The sequence below is a fragment of the Uranotaenia lowii genome, chromosome 2 (genome assembly GCF_029784155.1).
Source record: "Uranotaenia lowii strain MFRU-FL chromosome 2, ASM2978415v1, whole genome shotgun sequence".
Lineage (NCBI taxonomy): Eukaryota > Metazoa > Arthropoda > Insecta > Diptera > Culicidae > Uranotaenia > Uranotaenia lowii.
In genome coordinates, this window is record NC_073692.1 from 425850564 (window position 1) to 425869787 (window position 19224).

Here is a 19224-nt window from a genome sequence, read left to right on the forward strand (position 1 = left end):
ACCACCAGCAGGTTGCCACCGCATGGATGGAGTGCAACAGAAGGTACCCTAAGTGCAACCAAATGCATTCTGTACTTGATCATTCGTGGTGGGTGCAGTTCATTTACGAACGTTGCCTTGATCGGTTGCCCGGTTTTGGTGGAAAGTGAATTTTTTATCTCTCCTAAATGGGATCCGTTGGTGGTTTGGCAGAAGTGCAAATCAGGCACGCGTGAAGAATATTCTACTTTTTCTGGATCGATTCTTGATGGTGCTTCGCCAAAATCATGGCGCTGTTGTGGTTTTTGGTTCCATTCGCGTTCAGTGTCCTGCCATCGGGGGTAGAATGTTTCCTACAAAGTAGTGGTAATCTAACGTGGGGCAATTATGTAGACTTTTCACGTTTCTGGGGTATTTTTTATGGAGAACCGAAGCTGCGTAGAAGCTATGACTACATTATTGTTGGAGCTGGTCCTGCTGGATGTGTGCTGGCAAATCGTTTGACAGAGAATCCAAAAGTGACAGTGTTGTTGTTGGAAGCTGGAAAAGGAGAACTTCCCTTGTTTACGGATATTCCACTGAATGCGCCGTACCTTCAATCGACGGATTACAATTTTGCATACGAAAGTGAAGTTCAATCGATAGGTTGCCAGGGGTTGCGTGACAAAAAATGCAGCTGGCCACATGGTCGAGGTGTGGGAGGATCTTCCATCATCAATTATATGATCTACACCAGAGGAAACCGCAGGGATTACGACAGTTGGGCTGCCGCAGGGAATCCCGGCTGGAGCTGGGAGGAAATTCTTCCTTACCACATAAAAGCCGAACGGGCCAACATCAGAGATTTCGATCGCAATGGGTTTCACGGAAAAAATGGACCACTGTCGGTTGAGGACTGCCCATTCAGGTGATTAATGCCACGAGATAATCCATTTAATTTTAAATAGTAACACGAGTTGTGGCGGTTTTGTGGTTCACTAACCCCTTTAGTGAATGAACTCGTAAATGTTTCGGATCAACTTTTTCACCAACAAACACAAAACCTCCCAGAACGGGCTGGAAGGTGGTCGATCAGCTTATGGTTTTCGTAGGCGAGACGAGACTAGTTTGTTTGGCGCAATTTTCATTTGCATGTATGATCGATAAATACTACGCAATGGAAAACTTGTTTTTCAGAAAATATGTTGCTGTGGGCTGCCCGCACTCAGGTTCAACCTAAGCAGGAATATATAGATGGTGTTTATAAAGAATAAGTCACGGATGATTATTATCTTCATAAGTATGATCTCGTATAGGACCAGGTGTTACAAATTTGAAGAGGTATATCCAACTTTTGGCTATTATGAATGTAGGCAGCGATTGTAACAAGCTGTAACGGGAAGGCTTTCTAAATTGCTCTTAGGGATACAAGCAAATAGTTATTCGTTTCACAATTTATTTGGTTTCTTATTTAAATATTCTGTTTCAACAAATGCAGTACGTAAGGGAATAGAGATTTATGAGAGTATGAATTACACATTAAAGTAAGTCGATTTGTGGTGATTTTTGAATTTCTCAAACCCTGGGATCTAAAAAACTTCGTTTTGGTCCAAAACTCATCCATGATTTTTTGAAGAATTTTTAAGTAACGTTTACATGAGTAAATTTGAGCTTTTAGGTTTGTATGGAAAAATTGAATATTTGGTACTGAAAAATTAACATCATTTTTGTTTCTTCTGTGGGACCGACCCAGCTGATGGATTTTGTGCTAATTTATAAATTTCCTAAAGTAAATTGTCCGCTGAACAACTTTGTCGAAGACCGCAACTTCGTATCTTATTTGGCATTAAAGTTATAAGCTGTCTAGTAGGGGTATGTCTTTTCGCGTTGATAAACAATAAATTCAATTGACATCACTGCTGGAGCCTCGCCAAGTTTTGCATGAAAAAAGCCATGCAATACCTCGTTAGGCACCTAGTAGTGATGTCAATTGAATTTATTGTTTATTAATGCGGAAGGACATACCCCTGTTAGACAGCTTTTAACTTTTTTGCCTAATAAGATATGAAGTTGCGGTCTTGAACAAAGTTGTTCAGCGGAAAATTTACTTTAGAAAATTCATAAATTGGCACAAAAACCATCAGCTGGGTCGGTTCCACAGAAGAAAAATAAATGATGTTGATTTTTCAGAACAAAATATTCCATTTTTCTATACAAACCTAAAAGCTCAAATTTATTCATGTAATCGTTACTTAAAAATTCTGCAAAAAATCATGGATGAGCTTTGGACCAAAACGAAGCTTTTTAGACTCCAGGTTTTGAGATATTCATAAATGACCTCAAATTGACTCAGTCTATTACACATATCTGAACTATTAGGAATCATAAATAATGGAGGATCAGATTTCAAAAACTCGTAAACTAGAATTTCTGTACAAAATCATAGTTTAAGAATTCAAGTTTGGAATAGTAAAACTGGTAAACACACGAATTTTAGCTGAGCCAACTTATGACAATTGAATTAAAGTAAGGTTGACAGATTTTTTTCAGCACATTTTATCTGATTTCAAAATTGTTGACCAATGATTCGGGCAATATCCTGGCAAATTTGGTGAAAACCCAGGAATAACTCAGTTTTGGACGCATCAATGAAAATTTTTACAACACAATTTGTTGTTTTTTGTTTGAGACAAAAACCGGACTGTTTTCAATCCAATCCGGCCAACCGGGCCGGACCGGACATTTTCCCAATTTTAAATTCAATATAAGGGTCAGGGTCAGGGTCATTTTTGTCATTTTTGTCATTTTTGTCATTTTTGTCATTTTTGTCATTTTTGTCATTTTTGTCATTTTTGTCATTTTTGTCATTTTTGTCATTTTTGTCATTTTTGTCATTTTTGTCATTTTTGTCATTTTTGTCATTTTTGTCATTTTTGTCATTTTTGTCATTTTTGTCATTTTTGTCATTTTTGTCATTTTTGTCATTTTTGTCATTTTTGTCATTTTTGTCATTTTTGTCATTTTTGTCATTTTTGTCATTTTTGTCATTTTTGTCATTTTTGTCATTTTTGTCATTTTTGTCATTTTTGTCATTTTTGTCATTTTTGTCATTTTTGTCATTTTTGTCATTTTTGTCATTTTTGTCATTTTTGTCATTTTTGTCATTTTTGTCATTTTTGTCATTTTTGTCATTTTTGTCATTTTTGTCATTTTTGTCATTTTTGTCATTTTTGTCATTTTTGTCATTTTTGTCATTTTTGTCATTTTTGTCATTTTTGTCATTTTTGTCATTTTTGTCATTTTTGTCATTTTTGTCATTTTTGTCATTTTTGTCATTTTTGTCATTTTTGTCATTTTTGTCATTTTTGTCATTTTTGTCATTTTTGTCATTTTTGTCATTTTTGTCATTTTTGTCATTTTTGTCATTTTTGTCATTTTTGTCATTTTTGTCATTTTTGTCATTTTTGTCATTTTTGTCATTTTTGTCATTTTTGTCATTTTTGTCATTTTTGTCATTTTTGTCATTTTTGTCATTTTTGTCATTTTTGTCATTTTTGTCATTTTTGTCATTTTTGTCATTTTTGTCATTTTTGTCATTTTTGTCATTTTTGTCATTTTTGTCATTTTTGTCATTTTTGTCATTTTTGTCATTTTTGTCATTTTTGTCATTTTTGTCATTTTTGTCATTTTTGTCATTTTTGTCATTTTTGTCATTTTTGTCATTTTTGTCATTTTTGTCATTTTTGTCATTTTTGTCATTTTTGTCATTTTTGTCATTTTTGTCATTTTTGTCATTTTTGTCATTTTTGTCATTTTTGTCATTTTTGTCATTTTTGTCATTTTTGTCATTTTTGTCATTTTTGTCATTTTTGTCATTTTTGTCATTTTTGTCATTTTTGTCATTTTTGTCATTTTTGTCATTTTTGTCATTTTTGTCATTTTTGTCATTTTTGTCATTTTTGTCATTTTTGTCATTTTTGTCATTTTTGTCATTTTTGTCATTTTTGTCATTTTTGTCATTTTTGTCATTTTTGTCATTTTTGTCATTTTTGTCATTTTGTCATTTTTGTCATTTTTGTCATTTTTGTCATTTTTGTCATTTTTGTCATTTTTGTCATTTTTGTCATTTTTGTCATTTTTGTCATTTTTGTCATTTTTGTCATTTTGTCATTTTTGTCATTTTTGTCATTTTTGTCATTTTTGTCATTTTTGTCATTTTTGTCATTTTTGTCATTTTTGTCATTTTTGTCATTTTTGTCATTTTTGTCATTTTTGTCATTTTTGTCATTTTTGTCATTTTTGTCATTTTTGTCATTTTTGTCATTTTTGTCATTTTTGTCATTTTTGTCATTTTTGTCATTTTTGTCATTTTTGTCATTTTTGTCATTTTTGTCATTTTTGTCATTTTTGTCATTTTTGTCATTTTTGTCATTTTTGTCATTTTTGTCATTTTTGTCATTTTTGTCATTTTTGTCATTTTTGTCATTTTTGTCATTTTTGTCATTTTTGTCATTTTTGTCATTTTTGTCATTTTTGTCATTTTTGTCATTTTTGTCATTTTTGTCATTTTTGTCATTTTTGTCATTTTTGACATTTTTGTCATTTTTGTCATTTTTGTCATTTTTGTCATTTTTGTCATTTTTGTCATTTTTGACATTTTTGACATTTTTGTCATTTTTGTCATTTTTGTCATTTTTGTCATTTTTGTCATTTTTGTCATTTTTGTCATTTTTGTCATTTTTGTCATTTTTGTCATTTTTGTCATTTTTGTCATTTTTGTCATTTTTGTCATTTTTGTCATTTTTGTCATTTTTGTCATTTTTGTCATTTTTGTCATTTTTGTCATTTTTGTCATTTTTGTCATTTTTGTCATTTTTGTCATTTTTGTCATTTTTGTCATTTTTGTCATTTTTGTCATTTTTGTCATTTTTGTCATTTTTGTCATTTTTGTCATTTTTGTCATTTTTGTCATTTTTGTCATTTTTGTCATTTTTGTCATTTTTGTCATTTTTGTCATTTTTTTTCTTTTTTGTCATTTTTGTCATTTTTGTCATTTTTGTCATTTTTGTCATTTTTGTCATTTTTGTCATTTTTGACATTTTTGTCATTTTTGTCATTTTTGTCATTTTTGTCATTGTTGTCATTTTTGTCATTTTTGTCATTTTTGTCATTTTTGTCATTTTTGTCATTTTTGTCATTTTTGTCATTTTTGTCATTTTTGTCATTTTTGTCATTTTTGTCATTTTTGTCATTTTTGTCATTTTTGTCATTTTTGTCATTTTTGTCATTTTTGTCATTTTTGTCATTTTTGTCATTTTTGTCATTTTTGTCATTTTTGTCATTTTTGTCATTTTTGTCATTTTTGTCATTTTTGTCATTTTTGTCATTTTTGTCATTTTTGTCATTTTTGTCATTTTTGTCATTTTTGTCATTTTTGTCATTTTTGTCATTTTTGTCATTTTTGTCATTTTTGTCATTTTTGTCATTTTTGTCATTTTTGTCATTTTTGTCATTTTTGTCATTTTTGTCATTTTTGTCATTTTTGTCATTTTTGTCATTTTTGTCATTTTTGTCATTTTTGTCATTTTTGTCATTTTTGTCATTTTTGTCATTTTTGTCATTTTTGTCATTTTTGTCATTTTTGTCATTTTTGTCATTTTTGTCATTTTTGTCATTTTTGTCATTTTTGTCATTTTTGTCATTTTTGTCATTTTTGTCATTTTTGTCATTTTTGTCATTTTTGTCATTTTTGTCATTTTTGTCATTTTTGTCATTTTTGTCATTTTTGTCATTTTTGTCATTTTTGTCATTTTTGTCATTTTTGTCATTTTTGTCATTTTTGTCATTTTTGTCATTTTTGTCATTTTTGTCATTTTTGTCATTTTTGTCATTTTTGTCATTTTTGTCATTTTTGTCATTTTTGTCATTTTTGTCATTTTTGTCATTTTTGTCATTTTTGTCATTTTTGTCATTTTTGTCATTTTTGTCATTTTTGTCATTTTTGTCATTTTTGTCATTTTTGTCATTTTTGTCATTTTTGTCATTTTTGTCATTTTTGTCATTTTTGTCATTTTTGTCATTTTTGTCATTTTTGTCATTTTTGTCATTTTTGTCATTTTTGTCATTTTTGTCATTTTTGTCATTTTTGTCATTTTTGTCATTTTTGTCATTTTTGTCATTTTTGTCATTTTTGTCATTTTTGTCATTTTTGTCATTTTTGTCATTTTTGTCATTTTTGTCATTTTTGTCATTTTTGTCATTTTTGTCATTTTTGTCATTTTTGTCATTTTTGTCATTTCTGTCATTTTTGTCATTTTTGTCATTTTTGTCATTTTTGTCATTTTTGTCATTTTTGTCATTTTTGTCATTTTTGTCATTTTTGTCATTTTTGTCATTTTTGTCATTTTTGTCATTTTTGTCATTTTTGTCATTTTTGTCATTTTTGTCATTTTTGTCATTTTTGTCATTTTTGTCATTTTTGTCATTTTTGTCATTTTTGTCATTTTTGTCATTTTTGTCATTTTTGTCATTTTTGTCATTTTTGTCATTTTTGTCATTTTTGTCATTTTTGTCATTTTTGTCATTTTTGTCATTTTTGTCATTTTTGTCATTTTTGTCATTTTTGTCATTTTTGTCATTTTTGTCATTTTTGTCATTTTTGTCATTTTTGTCATTTTTGTCATTTTTGTCATTTTTGTCATTTTTGTCATTTTTGTCATTTTTGTCATTTTTGTCATTTTTGTCATTTTTGTCATTTTTGTCATTTTTGTCATTTTTGTCATTTTTGTCATTTTTGTCATTTTTGTCATTTTTGTCATTTTTGTCATTTTTGTCATTTTTGTCATTTTTGTCATTTTTGTCATTTTTGTCATTTTTGTCATTTTTGTCATTTTTGTCATTTTTGTCATTTTTGTCATTTTTGTCATTTTTGTCATTTTTGTCATTTTTGTCATTTTTGTCATTTTTGTCATTTTTGTCATTTTTGTCATTTTTGTCATTTTTGTCATTTTTGTCATTTTTGTCATTTTTGTCATTTTTGTCATTTTTGTCATTTTTGTCATTTTTGTCATTTTTGTCATTTTTGTCATTTTTGTCATTTTTGTCATTTTTGTCATTTTTGTCATTTTTGTCATTTTTGTCATTTTTGTCATTTTTGTCATTTTTGTCATTTTTGTCATTTTTGTCATTTTTGTCATTTTTGTCATTTTTGTCATTTTTGTCATTTTTGTCATTTTTGTCATTTTTGTCATTTTTGTCATTTTTGTCATTTTTGTCATTTTTGTCATTTTTGTCATTTTTGTCATTTTTGTCATTTTTGTCATTTTTGTCATTTTTGTCATTTTTGCCATTTTTGTCATTTTTGTCATTTTTGTCATTTTTGTCATTTTTGTCATTTTTGTCATTTTTGTCATTTTTGTCATTTTTGTCATTTTTGTCATTTTTGTAATTTTTATCATTTTTGTGAAAATTTTACTGACTATAAGCTTTCAGAAATTTAAAAAATGAAATGACAAAAATAAAATTTAATTCTTTTGTGATGTGATTACTCAAATGTCAATAATGTATCATTTATTGCTTTTTAGTGGAAAATCGATAAAACTTTTCTAATATTAGGACAATCATATAAACCGAGGGATTTCTATAAAAAAAATCGCTACAGCTCTTCCTCAGTAGAAGTATTGATACCGAGACATATTCATCAATCATTTCATAAAAAAACACACTTTCAATACAAATAAACATTTTCAACATAATAATCTTCAAAAAGGTTAATTTTATAAACAAAAAAACAAGAAAAATTCAATCTAGATAAAATTATTTTGGATTATTGGATGTTCTCTTCGATATTTTTTCCGATGTGGAGAAGGTCTGGAACACTCATAGAAACATTTGTCGTAGTATTCCTATCCCCTTTTCTTCCTACTTCCAACAAGAGGAGGATCCAAACCATCGGAGAAATATTCTTGTATCGATTTCTTCCATTTGCTCGATTGGTTCTCGAGTTATTGAAAAAAAAAGTGATGATGAAAAAAGCGGGAGATTTCAGAAACTCTTAAAAATGGCTTAATTGTATTGCCAAACTTATACGTATACTATCAGCCGAAGTTATTCATAGAAAGTACACTAAGGTTTTTATTTTAAGGCGGATTGATTTTGCTCAGTTTTTCTTACACGACTTCTATTAACGCTGGATTTTGCCATAAACACGTTTATTTTCCACGGTTCTCGCAAGTTAACACGTTATATGAGAGAAATATTTCAAGTTTACATGTAAACGCCAAATTTGATATCGCTTAAAATCCCATGTGGAGTTACAATTATATTTAAAATTTGTTTTAAAAATTTGAACTCAAGAAAACTTTCATAATTGTATACAATGGACATCTGAGTCGAAAAAGGTGATGTATGATAAAAGGGAATTTCACTAGGATTCTGTCGAAAAATTAGGATCTTCAATTATTTAGATGCATCTTAAACAATATATTCTTAAACCAAATTTATTAACATTGCATTAATTGAACGTGCTCCATAAACGCTTAACTGAACCAGATTCTTACTGTACTTTAGGGTTATTTTGTATGGTCTTATGTAAGCTCTGATAAAGTTATGCTTATTTTGGAGAAAAAGACGCATTCTACTTTTTTTTGTGTTGTGCTGCTTATTTTGAGAAAAAAGACGTATTGGAACGATTTTTCTCGTTGAACCATTGAATTGATATTGAGGATAAAGTTTGGTTTTTTCCAGTGTATGTCAGTAAACTTTGTAAAAACTTTCCATGAAAAAAGCGGTACATTTTGAGAAAAAAGCGGGACAGCGGAACATTCAACAAAAAAGCGGGACGGATGGCAACCCCCCCCCCAATTGCTCAACAGTTAAACAAATTAGAAAATATTTTCCCGAACAAGTTGTCGTGCAAAATTGATACCTATTGTATTAATTTCGTATGACAGTTTGTTGAGGAAAATATTTTTCTCATATTAGGCCAGAACAAATTTGAAATACTTTTATTGTCACTCGCAGTTGAAACCACAAGTTGGGGAGGGAGAGATGAGGTGGCGGTTGTATAGTTAAAAAAAATCTAAATTTTCAATAAATTATAACAAATTGAACAAAAACTTGCATACAATTTTCATTGCATAAAATAGAAAAATATCGTATTCAAAAGATGATACAATCCCTATCTCCTACAGTTGGACTTTAGATCTTTGTACTGCTTGATTTTGGAAGAATTTATAAAATCTTTCAATAATAAATCCTTCGGGATTTTCAGAAATTGACAAAAGAAGAATTTGGTTTTTGTTCCAGCTTTATTTTAGCCAAAAAACTCAGTTGAACGTGACAAAAAATACTACGATAATACTTCGTGGTTTTCGAGAGCTCCTCAAAAATCTTATAAAAGGTGTTATCTGTGTTATCCTTAAAAATCTTATAAAAGGTGTTATATAGTTATCTTCAAATCCAACAAACAAATAGTGCATGTAGTTTTTTTTAAATATTGAACCTAATATTTTCAGTTGGTTTTCTTGAAGCTATGCGTCAGTTCGCTTTATCTTTTACATCGAATATGGTACCGATTTAATCACCCTTTTGGCCATACCATAATTGAACAAGTTCATGCTCCACTGGAGAGCAATTAGTCCCCACGAATATTGGAATTTAATTGGGCCAACCGATTGTCACATCAACACCAAAAATAAAGCATTAAACAAACAAGAGGGGAACCGCATTTCCCCAGAAAAATTTTCAGCGGCTCAAATTCCCTCAGGCCAACCGGTTTAATAAGTGTAAAAATAAATTGTATCTTTATTAACTCCCGGGGTCTTGAAATGTGGTGGCAATTGGGTTTAATCACTTGCGGGTTGTTATTGCGAAATCTGCGTGCCGGGTACCCTCGATGATCAATGCGTTGTATGATTTACAAATGTTTTCTCTGACCTTTGGGGCTAAATCGCATTTTACACCGAGTTCATGTGGTTTTTTTTGAATAGCCGTTGGTGACATAATGCAATAAAATTGAACGTGATACGTTCCGTACTAAACGGTTGATTAATGTTGAACATTTCTTTTCTTCTCACATGATACCGCAGATCAAAAGTGGCGCATGCATTCATAAGGAGCGCTCAGGAGGTGGGATATCGCTACCTGGATTACAATGCCGGTGAACATATCGGGGTATCGTACCTGCAGGCGAATACCGAACGTGGTTTGAGGGTTACGGGGGGGACCTCGTACCTTTCCCTGCCGGTGGCCAATCGAAAGAATTTACACATCCTGACCAAGGCTTGGGTCACCAGACTTATCATTGACCCAGGTAAGTGCTCAAAGCTGTCATTTCCATGTGTGGAGGACAGGACGTCCATGAAGCATTTTCCCTTTTCGATTTCCAGATACCAAAGAAGCCAAGGGCGTGAAGTATACTCGCAACAAAAAGTACTACTCGGCAAAAGCTTCTAGGGAAGTAATCCTGTCGGCTGGAAGCTTTGAAAGTGCCAAATTGCTTATGCTGTCGGGGATTGGACCTGCATATCATCTTGAAAGTTTAGGAATTCCCGTTTTGAAGGATTTACCAGTTGGAGAGATACTTTATGAGCATCCAGGAGTATTGGGGCCAGTTCACCTCATACACAAACCTATTGATAGTTACATTCAGTTAGATGACAACTTGAACTTCCGAAACATCATAGATTTGATAAATGGCAGAGGGTTGTTCACGACCAACTCAGTGGAAAGTCTGATGTACATTAAAACTCCGGTGGCAGAAAGTCCAGACCCAGGCCTGCCAGATGTCGAAATTATGCAGGCTTTCACAACGATTGATTTCGATTCTAGTCCCGGAACGGCGTTAGCCTTCCGATTAACCAATGAAACATACGACGGTTATTTTAGACCCATCAGAAACATACGTTCATTCTTATACCTTCCGATGTTGCTGAAGCCTCGCACAAAAGGCAAAGTGCGGTTGCGTTCCCGAAATCCCTTCAACCATCCCCGCTTTGAGTATCAATACTTTGAAGACAGCCGTGATTTGGAAGCCCTAGTGTATGGAATTCAGGAGGCAATTCGAGTTACTTCACAACGACCCTTCAAGGAACTAGGCGTGGAACTATACAGTCGACCTCTTCCGGGCTGCGAGCAGTACGAGTTTAACAGCCGTGACTACTGGCGCTGCTACGTGCGGACGCTAACCGGAACGTTCCATCATCAGGTGAGTTTGAGTGTGGATTTAAAATGGGCCGTAAATCAATCGAGCTACTAATTAACAGGTTTATGACTATAATCGAGCCAAATTGATCGAATTTAGGGATTAGGTATCAATAGACTTCGTTCATTCAGTGACAAATGTTTGTTTTTGACTTTGACCGCACACTGGGTATGAGTGCTGGTTTAAATGATAATGCCATTTGAAAGAATAAATTTCAATAGTCAGAACAAGAATTGTGTCACAGGGTAGATTATTTTAATGTTTTAATATTAACAGCCCAGGGGCGAAGTCCCCTGACTCATCTCGCACAGAATGACTTAAATTGTCAATATTTCAGCTGTTTTTCAACTTGTTCTCTAAAATAATACTGATTAATGTAAATTGGAAGAGGCTTTTTACGATATTTTCATCTGTATAATATGCATCTAACGACAGTTTTAATTTTTCTTGTTAATTTTTTTTCGCGCTGTTTTTGTGCTAATTGCTAAACAAAACCTTAAGTTTCCATCTGCGGCAAATAAGGTTTTACGTCAGAACATTATATTTTTCGTAACGGTTTTTTTTACGAAACGTTTGTTGAACAATTTTAACTCCATGATTTTGAAAAAAAAAATACGATCCATGCATAGCCCAAGAAAATCTCGGATCTTGCAACATTTTTCAAATGGAAATTTCAAACTGATAATTTTGTATACCTCAAAAAATTTTGTTTGGTTGTTGTTGTTATTGCCCATAATAGCAATATAAATTTAGGAGAAGATTCAAAAACCTGAATTAGAGCGACGTGTTTGATTTTGTAAAGAAGTTTGTACCGAAAATCAAAATTTTCATTCGAAAATCACCAGAGAAGAAATGAAAGTTCAAAAAACTTAACTTTGGAGTGTTAAAATATTTCTTGATTTTTGCAATACATTTCATGTGAACGAATACCAATTCTAACTAGTATCCCTGAATATTTTTTTAATCTTTTTATACGAATTTAACCCATTAAGGTCATTCTTCTTCGATTTAGGTGGTGTTTAACCAATTTGGGTCATTCTTCTCGGTTCCTTTTTTTTGTATCCCATTATATTCGATGTCATACAAAAAATTCAAAATTAATAATTTTTTAGCTCCAGCTCCAGCAAGCAAAGATTGCAATTTTCCAATACTTTTCAATGCATTTCGATTTTTTATTTTAAAATGGCTATAACTTTGTTCGTGAAACTCTTTGCTTCTTCTCATGCCGGCAAAAAATTAAGCTTGAAAATAGCCAAAATCAATAATTTATGACAAATTTCATTTCAAGCTGAATGATTTCATACGAGAAAATTAATTCTTCTATTCTAAGGCTGGAACAAATATCAATTCCTTCTTTTGTCACCCCCCAGCCTCCCCCCCCTTCCTTCAAAATTTACAAAAAACTCGAAGGGGGAAGTAAAAAAAAAATTACCAGCAACCGAAAAAAACTCGGATTGTTTGTTGATAAAACATGTTTTTTTGCTTGATAAGTGGATTTTTGCACACTAATGTTGATTTTCAATAACTCCAATTTTATTGAGAGACACTTTATATTTACATAAACATGTATTTCTTTTAATTGAAGTTTAAATTGTTGTATGTTTGGGAGGATACTTAATATCAGATTTATTATGAAATCCTTCATCCCGACCGTTCAATTACGACCATCCAAATTTTATGCAAAGAATCTTAAGATTTTTTTTTAATACCCCTGATTTTTTTAAAATTTCGTGACGACAAATCATTAAAAAAAAAATTTAATCGAAGTCAAAGGTTGGAAGTCCCGGGTATTACTTTACCTATCAAATATTCTCAGAAATTCAAATCTGTCGTCAATTTTGACCGGAGACACATAAATTATACTTCGAATGATCGTGATGAGAAAACAAATAGTTGCTATCACACCAAAAAATTTGGGAACACCTCAAAATGAAATTTTTGCTGTTTTTACATTTTTATTACATACATACATTTCCGAAGTTTAGCAAAAAAAAAAAAATGCTCAAAAAAACCACAGAGAACAGACGTACAAGCTAGCCAGCGAATCTTGTATTATTATTCCAACGCCCTTTTTGAACCAGTTCTTGTTTTTTGGCTAGGCCACCAGATGTCTCCAAACACACCAAAGAGAACTGTCAAAACAAAACTTGGGAAAAATAACAAAATTCAAGCCAGTTTTAAACAAGTCGGCTACTAGGCAATCGCTGTTGGCTGAGCTACTAGGCAATCGCTGAGCTACTAGGCAATCGCTGTTGGTGTTACGTAACACATTCGTCATGTTGCATAAAAATGTATCCTAAAGTTCATCAGCTATTTTCTTCAAACTTGCCAGAAGTACTAAATTTTGATCAATGGGATGCAAATGAGATACGTGAATGAAACCAGCTTTGAGATGCCTAGAGTCACTACTGCTGGGTGAGAATGATCGTCAAGAATGCTCTTCAATTTTTAAAGTATTTTTCTGATCATAGCTTTCAAGTTTCTACACACTATTGAAATCTTATAAAATTGTGTCTTTATTTCAAAGCATTGGAACGCATCTAACGAAAACCATTTTTCTTCTTTTTTTTGCCTGAATTGAAGTAGGGGAAGTGTTTCTAAATGGGCCTATCGGGATAAATGCGCATACAACCGTTTGACGAGATGGCTGATAAATCAACATATCTAATCAATGCATTTTGAGGGTGATTAGCTTTGAACATATGGCAAGAAAGAATTTTTAAATTTACAAAATCGAAAAAAATTTAAAATATTTTGTTTCTTATTCAAATGAACTTGAAAAGTGAAACATTTTTAAGCTTTAATGAAGGTTTTATAATTATTTGAAAGTGGAATAAGAGATTATTTTCGCATCATTTTTGTAAAATGCTTCTATCCTTAAATAATGGTTAAAAAGAATAAATACCTGATTTGTATCATTAAAACTTCGAATCTAAGCTCTAATTAGAATCTTAAGAGAGAATTGAAGATCTCAAAACAGTTTTGATAAAGTTTTTCTATTGGATGAACTGCCTCCATAGGCAGGCCTCCAATCCTAACTTTTGTTTTATTCTATAAAATAATAATAGTCATAGACTTATATAAAACTTCAGCTTTTCGTGAGGATGTTATCACTTTCTAGCAGTTACAATGAAATTATACGAAAATATTGCCCAACAACAGAAATTTTGCCCAAAACATAAGTACTTGATCTCTGGGGATACTTGATTCCTTCGCTACCGTCAACTGGGGCAACATGCAACAATTTTCAACTTCAATGGCTTCTTAAAAACTTATGTTCACAGTTAATCGTATCCTTTATGCATCAAAAGTTTTAAGGATGCTGGGGCATCAAATTAACGTAGTTAAAAAAATTATTGATTTCCACAGTTATTTTTAATTTTCCAAAAACATGCGATTTTCACACTCCTTAGAAAATGGGGTAACTTACAACAAACTTTGTTTTTAATGAAAAATCTTATGAACAAGTACGAAAATTCATAGTTTTTAATATATTTGCGATGCCTTAAAGACCATTACGCATGACAACACCAATTGCAGTAGTTTTTGGGTCTGTAAAAACAAATTTTCACATTTTTTCTGAAAATAAGGATGCTGCATACATTTAGGGGTTAAATAATACTACGAAAAATTCTACAAGCTGAAATCATAAAAATAAATGTTTGGATGAATGAAATTTAAATGTTTACAAACGCGTGATGCAAAACATTCATATTCCAGCACATGGAAACGAGGTATTTCTTTGATTTGCATTTTGTTGCATTTAACCCCAGACACCTAACTGAATTTTAAAAATATTCATTTAAAAAAATTGGGTGATTGTTCGAAAAATATTTTTACACCAACAACGTTGGTATAACATGAGGAAACCTGTCAAAAGTTTGTAGGTAATTTTATTAAGCCGATCCGTCATACTGGGTAAAGTTTTTTTCGGCATCCAAAAATGTTAAAATTTGTACATTTATTGCTCGATTTTTCAAATTTTACATAAAAATAAAAAACTTAAGACAACTAGCTTAAGATGCGAGAAATTCTGTCATCATCATTTTGTTATCATTAAAAGATAACTTTATTACAATACATTAAATTAAAAATTGATTCAATGTAGTGTTATATAAATGTAGCATCGAACCCCGCTGTTGCATGATGCCCCGTTTGACTGTATATCTCGAAACAGGAATGTCTTACAAATATCAAATGTTCTAGAAAAATGTGCCAGATAGAACAAAACAACAATGCTGTTATCTCAACAAATTAGAAAAAAAAATTTTTTTTCGAGTTATTGAACTTTGTTGGAAAAGTTCTACAAAATGTGATTTGAAGATCTTTTTTTATCACTCTAAAAAAAATTTACACATGAAAAAAAAATATAATAAAAAGATTTATTCCAATATGTCAATCGTTAGAGTATAATATAAACTTCAAGATGCCAAATTTTTAAAGCAATAGTAATCTCCCAATTTTTTTCAAGAAAAAGTTGTCCAATATGTATGTTATGGGTACAATTGATCCCTAGAGTTAAAAGTGATATATTTTGCTTCTGAATGGATCGTGATCATTGGTTATCATGAAATTACTCATATTTATGCAATAACTGACGTTTATCTAATTTTCTGTTAAAAATGACTAAAATACTATATTTATCTAAAAACATAAAAATTGCACATTAAAGTATGCATTGACTTTAGGGTAGTTGACAAACTATTGAAATTCTCTTTGTCTGATACTTACAAACTGTGAAATGAGAACTAATATGGCAAAAAATAGTCAACGGATTTTTCAATTTTTTTTTTTCATTTTACTAGATTTTTTTCTATGGTTAAGGCACCCTGAATTTAGGATCAGCTCTCCTTTAGTAAAGGATCAAGTGTCCTGTAACATAAAAAATATCACAATTTTTTTTTTAATTTCACGTAAATGCTTCTAGTTTATTTACATTTTAATGAATCGTTCTAACTTTCGGATCATATAAACTTGAAATTAGGACGCTATCAGAAAATACAAAAGACGGCAAGTTGCTAAATTTTCCCAAAAAGTTGGAAGTCCCGGGGGTTAAGATTTCTGATGCCAAACTGACAACGTGATATCAAGACAAACTGACGTCGTGGTACTAAATCATTGGTGTGGTACATTCACCCATAATTTAACAGCAATCATGATTCCAGATAGTTTCTCTTTTACAGCCCAACAAGCAGCGAGAACAAGAACTTTAGTATACGTATACCCTTTACATACGGCTTATATCAATGTTTCAGAATTTAATTATTCTTGATCAAACAATAGTCAAGAAAAACTTGTTTGGGATGAATCGTTCAAATGAACAAGTATGAAAAAGTAGAGTCAATAACCCTATATTGCTATCTCTATTTGCATATTTTAAGGCGATTTTTATAATACTAATGACTTTTGACAAATTCCAGGCGCTTATATCGCTTACAAGTGATTTTTCGAAAATTACAAAAACCATCGGAAAAAGAGAAAAAAATTGTTGTGTGATGATAAAAAATTATTATTTTTTAGAAAAATAGGTCCACTTCCAATTTTCTAATGTTTTCAAGGTTTTTTTAGCTGTACCTTTTAAAAACTGATGGAAAAAGTCATCAGGTTTCTCTGGAAGAATTTCATATAACATACCAAGTGTGCCATCAGAATGTACGCAAATTTTCAGTCGACTATCGAAAGTTAATAAGCTTAGGTAAGGATATTCTAAGCCATTTATTCCAAACCAGTTTTAGAATACTTCATCGATTTAATGACCACCCTCAAGTGATAAGCAAAAAACCAGAATTTCGGGCTCCATAGTGGTTATCTCAGATCATAGACTTTCTTGAAGTTCGTCAATGTTTTGGCGTACTGGCGTCCATTTTACTTTTAAAATATGTTCTCAGAAAAAAGAGTGATACCGTTAAATCCTGAGAAAAAGGATGACAGTTCAAATTGAACAAGACCATTTTGACAATAATTTTAACGGTAAGCTCGCACAGTTTTCACAACTGAAAAATCATTTTTTATGTAACGCATTAGAATTTCAGCACGTTCTTTTGAACTGCATCGACTAAAAGCTAAAATGGCACCTAATGAAGTTTCGAAATTGCATTTATAGTCGAAATCATCTAAAAAAGGCGGAATTATTCGACTTTCAAATTGGATTGACAAGAAACAATTTTAAGCTCATCGAAGTTAAAACATAATTTTCGAAATTGCTTATTTGTTTGCTATTTAAAAAAAATCAACTAAACATAGTTCATTGAGTGCTTGAAGTTGTTGTTTGATGATAAGTTGTTAGATTACAAAATCTGTATTATTTAATTTTCCTAGTATTCCGTCTCACGACATAACTTGACGAACATAATTCCTAAAACCCACTCGGTCCATGGCAACTGTTCTTAAATTTCTCGGACATCCCACTTTCGCCAAATCACACTCCACTTGGTCTAACCACCTCGCTCGTTGCGCCCCTGCTTGTCTGTAGAAATTATAGCGAGTTTTCAAAAAAAGCATTTTTTTGGTTTGCAGACAAATATCATTTCTAAAATTTGGCTCGCTGACTGAAAATGTTGGCCACCCATAGCTTAGATGTTACCGCAGGGACGAAGTGACTTCTTGAGCGTCCATTTTAAATATCAATAAACATTACTTTAAATTTATAATCCTCTTGCTAAATCACAAATTTTCTGATTGAACTACCAGGTATCAACCTGCAAGATGGGACCTCCTTCGGATCCGGAAGCGGTCGTCGATCCACGTTTGCGAGTCTATGGCGTGGGAAGATTGCGGGTCGCCGACATAGGCGTAGTGCCGCTAGCCATGGCAGCTCACACAGCAGCCGTGAGTTTCGTAATTGGAGAAAAGGCCGCCGATTTGATCAAGGAGGACATGGCTCGCGCAGCGGATGGAGTAATTGTTAATAAAATCGGTCCAACGTTCGTCGACACCAGTAGCTTTGGTTTGGATGATTTTGCCTATTCATATCCTCAATTTTACGGAGGATACCACTTTGATGTATCAAACTTCCAGCAAAATCCTTTCTTCGAAAATCGAAGGTATCGAAGAGATGTTGATTCTAATAAGACTTCTGAAGTCCCGGACGATGTTTCTGGGGACGACATTTCAAACTACGAAAGTACTCTTAGGGAAATAAGTGAGATTCTTAAAAATGCATCAATTACCGATGATCACAGTTCAAAACTTTAGAATAGCTAGCTTTAGATTTAGATTTTCCCGAGTTGTTATGGTGTGCTAGCGAGATAAGCAATAAAGATACGGGTTAAGGAAATTAAATAACGTTTATTTCAATAATAACAATTACTATAGATATACATATAATCTCTTGCTATAAAAATAAGTGTTATCTTTCAGATAGCGAACCTTAACCTACAATTTGTATAAGTTTACATTTTGTTAGTACTCGAAAGAAATAAGCCTAGAGGGAATAATACTTTCAGTTTTTCATGATCATCGCTTCCAACTCCAAGTATCAAAATGATCCACAGTGTCGTTGGTGGAAGTAAATGGGAAAAGTTTTCAAAAATTTCGTATGACTAACCGATTAGAACGTAATTACAGAGTAGGTATAACAATATAAAAGCATTCGACTGAAGCTGTTAGCTCTCTGTTAAGATATTACTAAATAAATGTATTGCATTGTTTCCCAGCTTGTGAGTGCCAGATTTACTAGATTTTTTTTTTGTGCGTAGGGATTGTTTTTCTGTCTTTGGTTGTTTTCTCGCGTCTCTGTTTGTGCTTTTTCTCGTGTTGAAGTGGTTCGGCGAGTGTTCGTGACGGTGACAACTCACGAATAGATTGTCATTAGAATCATCTGTAAAAAATAAAGGTTGGTATCGAATCCAGTTGATAAACAAATAGTGCAAAAATAAATACTTCTTCCAACGATAGTGGACTGGCCTTTGCTTTCGCATCCAAGCTGTGGTAGCGTTCTAGAATTGAAAAAATGAGAAAAGAAACAATCTCAAAAATATATAAATCAAACTAGCATAAAGGGAAATTGGTGAACGAGAATTGAATAAAAAGAATGCAAGATTATTCATATACGATGACCTTGT

At 31.7% G+C, this 19224-nt stretch overlaps 2 protein-coding genes across 2 annotated transcripts in view; one reads left to right on the plus strand and one right to left on the minus strand.

Moving 5' to 3' along the window:
• Window positions 1-96: 96 nt before the first annotated feature.
• LOC129744017 (glucose dehydrogenase [FAD, quinone]-like) lies at window positions 97-19060 on the plus strand. The gene is made up of 4 exons (XM_055736323.1): window positions 97-886; window positions 10047-10270; window positions 10347-11164; window positions 17852-19060. Exons 1-4 carry the CDS (start codon window positions 267-269, stop codon window positions 18353-18355), a joined length of 2166 nt encoding a protein of 721 aa, XP_055592298.1. The 5' UTR covers window positions 97-266; the 3' UTR covers window positions 18356-19060.
• LOC129744016 (calpain-11-like) overlaps window positions 18429-19224 on the minus strand; it is a 46642-nt gene continuing 45846 nt past the window's right edge. The window contains exons 7-8 of the mRNA XM_055736321.1: window positions 19043-19098; window positions 18429-18980 (exon numbers count right to left, since the gene is read on the minus strand). Of these exons, the coding sequence (XP_055592296.1) occupies window positions 18954-18980; window positions 19043-19098 (83 nt within the window). The 3' untranslated portion in view covers window positions 18429-18953. The remainder of the gene's footprint in view (window positions 18981-19042; window positions 19099-19224) is intronic.

Coding starts and splice junctions, on each gene's coding strand:
- LOC129744017 (XM_055736323.1), top strand. CDS start 267: ATGGCGCTGTTGTGGTTTTTGGTTCCATTCGCGTTCAGTGTCCTGCCA. Junction 887..10,046: donor GTTGAGGACTGCCCATTCAG/GTGATTAATGCC, acceptor ATGATACCGCAG/ATCAAAAGTGGCGCATGCAT. Junction 11,165..17,851: donor CCGGAACGTTCCATCATCAG/GTGAGTTTGAGT, acceptor TTGAACTACCAG/GTATCAACCTGCAAGATGGG.